General features: G+C 64.0%; 2 protein-coding genes across 2 annotated transcripts in view; both read right to left on the reverse strand.

Moving 5' to 3' along the window:
* The window catches only part of MNEG_8486 (Dynein heavy chain 1, axonemal), a gene marked incomplete at both ends in the record, with an annotated part of 6,851 nt that extends 1,000 nt beyond the window's left edge, over window positions 1-5,851 (reverse strand). The window contains 13 exons of the mRNA XM_014043041.1: window positions 28-192; window positions 764-916; window positions 1,449-1,580; window positions 1,869-1,904; window positions 2,268-2,438; window positions 2,717-2,935; window positions 3,082-3,213; window positions 3,478-3,549; window positions 3,700-3,793; window positions 4,068-4,148; window positions 4,506-4,617; window positions 4,869-4,966; window positions 5,535-5,851. Coding sequence (XP_013898495.1) covers window positions 28-192; window positions 764-916; window positions 1,449-1,580; window positions 1,869-1,904; window positions 2,268-2,438; window positions 2,717-2,935; window positions 3,082-3,213; window positions 3,478-3,549; window positions 3,700-3,793; window positions 4,068-4,148; window positions 4,506-4,617; window positions 4,869-4,966; window positions 5,535-5,851 — 1,782 coding nt within the window. The remainder of the gene's footprint in view (window positions 1-27; window positions 193-763; window positions 917-1,448; window positions 1,581-1,868; window positions 1,905-2,267; window positions 2,439-2,716; window positions 2,936-3,081; window positions 3,214-3,477; window positions 3,550-3,699; window positions 3,794-4,067; window positions 4,149-4,505; window positions 4,618-4,868; window positions 4,967-5,534) is intronic.
* Window positions 5,852-5,988: 137 nt separating this feature from the next.
* Window positions 5,989-6,975, reverse strand: MNEG_8487 (Dynein heavy chain 3, axonemal; the record flags this gene model as incomplete). The annotated part of the gene is made up of 3 exons (XM_014043042.1): window positions 5,989-6,218; window positions 6,499-6,654; window positions 6,861-6,975. 3 exons carry the CDS (start codon window positions 6,973-6,975, stop codon window positions 5,989-5,991), a joined length of 501 nt encoding a protein of 166 aa, XP_013898496.1.
* Window positions 6,976-7,353: the final 378 nt, after the last annotated feature.

Here is a 7,353-nt window from a genome sequence, read left to right on the forward strand (position 1 = left end):
CCCGCCGCGATGGCGGCCGCCGCCGACGGCGTCACTGGTGACGTCGCCGGTGACGTCAGCGTCTGACGTCAGCAGCGGTGGCTGGCCGCCGTCCCGGGGGAGGTCGTCGAGGACGGCGTAGTCAAAGTCGACGGCGTCGATGGGCATGCGGTGGCGGCGCGCGTAGTTCTGCTTGGCGCCGGGGAGGAAGGCCTGGGGACGCAGGGGCCCGGGGCGGCGGGGGGTTTTGCGCACAGGGGGATGCAAGGGGGTGGGGTTGAAGAATGGGGGTGTAGGTTGCTGGGCAGGCAAGGAGCAGGTGATGGCGGGTTTGGCTGGGTCACCTTGGTGGGGGGAGGGGGTTGCTGTCCAAGTTTGTCATGCACGCCGACAGGACAGCTGATTCACTCCGAGCATGATTGGGCAGCAACGCCCCCACTGGCTCAGGCAGCAACCACCACTCCCTGCTCCACTAGAATAAACCAATTCTCTCTTGCTGCAAAAGCTACAAAATCACCCCAGAGATGTTGCCCAGGGTCCCTACACCAAAACCTTGGATCCTCTGTGTTCAACACACACACACACACACACACACCCATGAACGCACACAAATCTTCAAGCGCATGCGGGCACGCATGCATGCATGCATGTGTGTATCCGCATGCACGCATGCATGCATGCGGATATACACGCACACACTCTCTCTCTTTCTCACACACACACACACATGCGCGCGCCCACACAAGCGACACACGCACGCCCCCAATCCCGCACCGCCCCTCACCTGTGTGAAGAAGAACCCCGGCAGCCAGAACGCCGACGGCGGCCCCCTCTCCAGCCAGCGGCGGAAGAATGCGGCGCGCTGCAGCACGTCTGCCACGTAGGACCCCAGGGGCTTCATGCTGGGGAAGCTGCGGCGCAGCCACAGCGCGGGGACCTGCGTGGGCGTGTGAGGTTGTGTGTGAGTCTGAATGTATCTGTGAGACAGAGCGAGTGTGTGTGTGTGTGTGTGCGTGTGTGTGTGTGTGTGTGTGCGCGCACGCGAGTGCGCACACGCGCGCAAAGGGGGAGGAGGTCGAGGACGAGGGGAGGGTGTGCCGTGTGTGATGGACAGGGTTGCCCATTGTGTTGAGGGCGTCCCAGATGGGGCCGAAAAACCACACCCCCATCCACATCCTCTCCCCCCTCCTCTCTCTTTCCCTCCATCTCTCCCCCTCCCCCTCTCCCTCACGCCCACACACACACACACACACACACACGCACGCACACACGCACACACACACGGGCGTGCACAGACACACACACACATACACATACACACACACGGACACACATGAAAGCCAACCCACACATACAAAATGTGTGGGTTGGCATCCCGTCCACCCCAGCACATACAAAATGTCTGGGTTGACATCCCGTCCACCCCACCCCCAGCACCCCAGCACCCCAGCACCCCAGCACCCCGTCACCTTGCCGTCGAACAGGCTGCGCCCCAGCTCGTCCAGCTCAGCGCTCATCACGGCCAGGCCCTCCACCGCCTGAGAAAGCGCCGCCAGGCTGGAACGCATCGCCGCGGCCAGCGCGTTGAAGCGCACCAGCTCCTGCGGGGGGTCGGGTTGTCGGTCGGTTGGGTGATCAAAGCGGTTGGTCCGTTGACTGCTTTGGCACGCATGTTGAGCGAAAGCATAATTGATGGAGTAAGGACGCTGTTATGACCAAGGGCGCCTTGATTGACGGGTGTTCAGGTTTCGTGGTCCGGCGACGGTGGGGTTGGCAACAAACGTGTGGCCGACAACACCGCCGCCGCAGCCGCGACGGGGGAAACAAGCCGTGAGGAGCGTGGCGGGGCTCCTCTGGGACGGCATGCGCCTCCAATCGGGCGGTCTCACCTGGACCAGGACAGTGTTCATGCTGTTGTAGTAATCCTGGGGGGGGGTGTTTGGCAAGGTATTAAGGGCGCAGGCGGGTGATGAGGAGATCTAGCACGGGCAGATGTGGAAGGTTTGGCACCCTCCCATTAGATTGGAAGCACAGGCACGCAGACAGGCAGGGCAGAGGGCAACGACCAGCCAAAGACAGGGCTGTCGGGGCAACAAGGTGCGCCGTGGGGGACCACGAGCGCCCTGCGCGTGTGCATCTTCAATCGTCATCACACATCTCCCCGGCCGCCCGCATCCCTCAATTTCGACTTGCATACACCAGATACAGCAGTTGTACCGCTGCCAGGACAACATCGCGCGGGCAGTGACTATTCAAGTAACCTATCCAGGGCGCATTTGCAGACCAACCTGGGGGTACTTTGCCTCTGCCGCCTCAATGTCGAAAAGCTCAGGCAGCCGCGCCAGGATGCCGCGCGCCACGTCGCCCATGACCGCCTCGGCGCTACGCGGCGCTGCGCCGGCGGGCGCGCCGGGGCGGGCGCCGCCGGCAGGCGCGGCGGGCGCGGCCTCCTGCCGGCCCTGTCGGCACGGTCAGAGGGAGGGGGGGCCGGCAGGGCGTGGCGAAGTGGTTGGCGGAATAGTACCAGTGAAGGATGGGGCAAGCGTCGAAGGACGGCATCCCTCCAACGCGGGCGGCAAAGCGCCGCGTTGACCAACAGAGCCACAAGCACAGGCACTTCCGAGCCGCGGCACCTGGTGGCACGACAATGAGCCGTGGCTGCACCGCCCCGCCGCGAGCCATCAACAGCCGAGCGCGGGCTCTGCCTCTGGCCTTCGATAGACCAAGAATCCTGAACAGCTCGCAGCAAGATCGGCCCCGTCCCCAAAAACCCTTCAAAACCCCTCCGAAATCCGCATCGCCAACGCCGCCGCCGCCTGCTCGCCTGCGTCGTCAGCAGCGCCTCCAGCAGCGCGCCCCCCTCCCGCAGGTCGCGCGCAATGTCGGCGTTGGCGCCCAGGCCAAACGCCTCGGGCGGCGCCAGCAGGGGCAGGCCCTGAATGTAGTCAACATAGGACTGTCGAGGCCGCAACACGACAAGATGGAGAGAGATGGGACGTGTGTTGGTGATTGGTGTGGGAGGTCGGCGGTGGCGGCTTATAAGCGTGATAAGTCGTGGCGGCTGTTGTGGGACTGCGGTGTGGAGCATCGCGCCGGCCGTACCTTGTGCTCGCCGGCGTGCGGCACGGCGTAGGTGCTGCCCGGGCAGAGCGGCGCGTTGGGCGCGAGGATGGGGGGCGCGTAGAAGGCGCCCAGCAGCGTCGACAGCGTCTGGCGGTCGTGGGCGTCCGTGACCTGTGGAAGACGTGCGGGCGGGATGGCCACAAGCAGCCCGGTCCACAAGATTAGTGCGCTCTTCTGATACCTGTATAACTGGAGTCAAATGAGCTTTTGGCAGGTAGGAAACACACACATAAATATGTGAACAAACCCCCACCACCAAAAAGGTGGGGATGGCCCCATTTCCCGAATCAGATGCGCGTTCTACACAGCAGGACGGCACAAGTCCGGAAGGCCAGGGCTGCGGTCGGGTGGGCAGGGCCGCCGCCTCCCACCCACCGCCGCAGTTGCCTCCCGGCTGCTCAACATGCTGCTGCTGGTGCTGCTGCTGCTGGTGCTGTCCCGCCACCGCTGCCTGGGTACAGCAAGACTGACAGATTTGTCCGCCCCAAAAACGTGCCCTAACTCTGACACGATGGCCCCACCAAGAGGCCCCCCAAGTCCTTCAAAGAGAGCCTCCTTCCCCCCCCCCCCCGAAAAAAAACAAGGTTCCCTGCCCACCTTCCCTCCGTAGTTGCACTCCCCCGCGGTGTAGGCCAGCGTGTCGAAGGGGATGTCGGGGTATTCATCCACAAACATGCGCAGCTGGCGCACGCTGCGGGGCACGCGTGCGCCGGTGGTGGTGGTGGGGCCGTGTGTGCGTCCTCGCGTTGGGCCTCGGAGCTTCCCAAGCTTGCCGTAGCCCATATACTGCTTGCTTTCCGGCGCGTGTGGCGCACGAGACACGGCGTCGGCGGCGGCCGACCGCAAACCAAAGCGTGCGGCCGCAAGCCCGGCCCCGGCGCCGATGGCTCCTGCGAATGGACCCGCGGACACTCGAAATGGAGGGCACGGATTCATCATCATAGTGTCTGATGTGGCGGCGTTACCTGATACGCAGGTCGTTGTTGTTGAATTCGTAGGGAATGTTCCAGCCAATCGGGCCAAACTGGCGGCGCTCCAGGCACACGCTGCGGCGTGGGCCACGGGCGCAGAGGGGGGGAGGTGGCGGCCCCGTGTGAGGCCCGCACGTGCTGTCATCCATGAGCCAAGCCTTGCATATCAAACACCATGGTCCTTCCGGGGAACTGCAAAAGCTGGCAAGCTATTGCGCGGCTTGAATCGCCCCACGCCGGCCAGACTCAGAGCAGGAAACGGGCCCCCCTGCCAGACTAGCTGTGCCTGCTCGTGACCCAGGGTCGAGCACCACGCCAGCCATCAACCGGTGACCTCAGACAACCCGGTGGCGGCGGCTGCGGCTGCGGCTGCCGCGGCGACGGCGCGGGGCGGACGCTCCCAGCCGGGCCGCCCCGAGGCGGGCCGCGCACCTGTGGAAGAATGCGAGGCCGAAGAGCAGCGCCTTGAAGGGCCCCGGCTTCACGCAGCCCTCAAACAGCTCTGGGGACGCCACTGGGTCGCTGGTGTACGTCCGCAGCAACCCTGGGAGGGGGGGGGCACGGCAGGCGTCGTCGTTTTGTTGTGGGGTTTTCCAGATTTGGGGTTTGGCGCGGTTGCAGACGAGACCAATTGATGTTGTGAACGGTGATGCTGGGCGGCAGCACAGATGTTGAACGCTTCTGCTGGCTACTACGACGGGGCTGAAGGTTCTAGGTTGACCAGCGGTGCAGAGCACGTGCTTATTGGCGGCCTGGGGCTACAAACTCTGCCAAGGGGGAAGGGGCGGCACTCACCAGCGCGGAGGCCCTTGGGCCGCTCGTTTGTGATCTTGACCCCGGCCTCCAGCAGCGTGACCGGGAACGCCGGCGTCGGGTCGCTGGTCAGCCACAGCCTGTGAGTGTTTCGATTTCAGGGTTTTGCGGGCTGCGTGATCCTTCATCTTGTTGACGTGGATGCAGCTTCATCGATTTCTATACAACCAGAGGAGCATCAGGGGCACGCACTCCCCGCATCACCTGGTGTTGCGGCAATCAGCTGGGGGCGGGCTGCCCCCGGCTGCCCACAGCCCTGAACAGTGCGGCCGCATGACAGCCAACAGCGGGCGGGACCCGTGCCCTCGGTCGGGGCCCGGCGCGCCTGAAGTTGGGATGCACCCGCCCCTCTGCGGCCAGCTGTGTCTCGCAGATCATCTCAAGGGTCGGGAGGAAGCTGCGCGCCAGGTGGCAGTTCTGGGGGCGGGAGGGCAGGCGAGGAGGCGTGATGCAAGCCGCTTAGGCCAGGGCGGGAATCCCTTCGCAGCCAGATTTTCACGCTCGCAAGCGATCTCAAGCTGCGCGCAGAAGCAGGCAGCCAGGGTTTGATCGGATGTGAGTGAGCAAAGACGTCAATCAGGCCTGGTCAGCGCCCGTACTAAAGACGACTAAAGACTGGCAGCGATGGGACCCCTCTGGTGCCCCCACACGTTCGGCCAACAGCAAGCCCCATGTGCCCAACCCACCTGCAGCACCACCCAGAAGCCCTGCGCCGCGCCCTCCTCGATCCACTTCTGCGCCACCGGCCCCTGCCCCTGCCCCAGGCTCACGCTCTCCACGCGAACCCCGCGCTCCTCCGCAAACCGCAGGAGCACCCCCATGGGGTCGGCGCCAGGGGACAGCAGGAATATGAGGGGCGCGGAGGGCGTGGAGTCGGCGTAGCAGGGGGCCAGCTCAAACGGCTGCGGCTCTACAAAGTGTGGGCCCATGGTGTCGGCCACGTAGGCAGTTAGGCCGGCCACCATCTTGTCTGGCCGCAGGATCCTGGGTCGAGTGCACATCAGCAGTACAGTAGCAGAGTTGAATTTTGGGGTTGAATTTCAAGAACAGACAGGATTGGTTGCGGCTGGGGTTTCGAGCGCTGTGGTTTGCAGTGAATGCATCAGGACTGAAACTTGGAGAGCTCACACAGCCGCACCGACAGGACGACAGGCGTGGCAAGCAGATGATCAGCAGGTGGAACCGCGCTCGGCGGCGGCAGCAGACGTGCGCGCGCTCGCCTGAGCAGCAGCAGGCGCTGGAAGGCGTCCAGGCCCGAGTCCCACGGCTCAGGCAGCGCCGCGTCCTGGGGCGCCGGCGAGTCATATACGGCCTTCCACGTAGACACGTTCTCTGTGTGGGCCAGCAGTGGGCACGCAAGAACCAGCAAGCACTCAAAGGTTGGCGTCAGGCTTTAAAGAGTTCCTTCGGCTGACTACTGCACCTGTCAATGCGGTTTGCGGCGCACTGTCGCAAATGGGCTGAACGCAGCAACCAAGCAACGACCAACTTTGAAAGCTTGGGTGACGCGACGGGTCGCTCCAACAAGCCCGAGTGCCAAGCCACAGGAGACATGGGCGTCAGAAAGCGAGGCGCGAGGCGGCCGCGGCCTTGCACAACTCCCCTTTCTCACCCGTCATATGCGCCGCGAGGCCCTGCCACAGCGGCCCCAGGCCCTCGGCCCTGCAGGCCTCGCCCCACATTTTGGAGCTGATCCACCCGGGCGCGGGGTTGGGGTGCTGCGGGCCGCCGACCGCCAGGCCGCCGGTCAGGAGGAAACGCAAGTGGGCTGGGGGGGGGGGGTGGGGGTGGGTGTGAGGAGTGTGGATCCGGGCAGCCGAATGAGCCTCTGAATGTGAATTAAAATATAGAAGCGGCTTGTGAGAGTATCAACACGGCGATACTTGGGAGATGCGCGGCAGTCAGCACCCAATAAGCAGCGGTGGTGTTGGATGGTGTATGGTCCGCACGGCAATGCGAACGAGCGAGACGCACCTGAGTCAAGGGCGCCCGCGTCGATCTTGACTTTGGTGGACAGCAGCAGGGCAAACAGCACCTTGTCTTTCTCAAACAGCGACCTGTACACGAAGTTGATGGCGGGGGTGCACATTATTTGTGGGCAACAACAACAGGGTGCCATGCACAGCTCTATTTGTGAGGCGCTGAGTCGACACAGGTCCGCTGCAAACCCTCCTTGGCGGCCAACTTTGCGGCACTTGCAGTGTGGGAACTCCGGCCACAGTTTGCATGTGGAGTTGCGCAACACTGGGAGGCGCATGCGGTGGTGCCTGGCCGGCCACGTGCCAACTGCACAACCCCACCTGCAGACGTTCTGGTAGAGGAAGAAAGTGAAGTGCTCCGCGAGCAGTGTCAGGCGCTCCGCCAGCACTGTGCTGCGACCCGACTCGGCGATGGCCCGGGAGAACAGGGACCTGCGGTGATGTGTGCGTGTGTGCGTGTGTGCGTGTGTGTGTGTGTGTGTGTGTGT

Source organism: Monoraphidium neglectum (assembly GCF_000611645.1).
Source record: "Monoraphidium neglectum strain SAG 48.87 unplaced genomic scaffold scaffold01617, whole genome shotgun sequence".
In the NCBI taxonomy this organism is placed as follows: Eukaryota; Viridiplantae; Chlorophyta; class Chlorophyceae; order Sphaeropleales; family Selenastraceae; genus Monoraphidium; species Monoraphidium neglectum.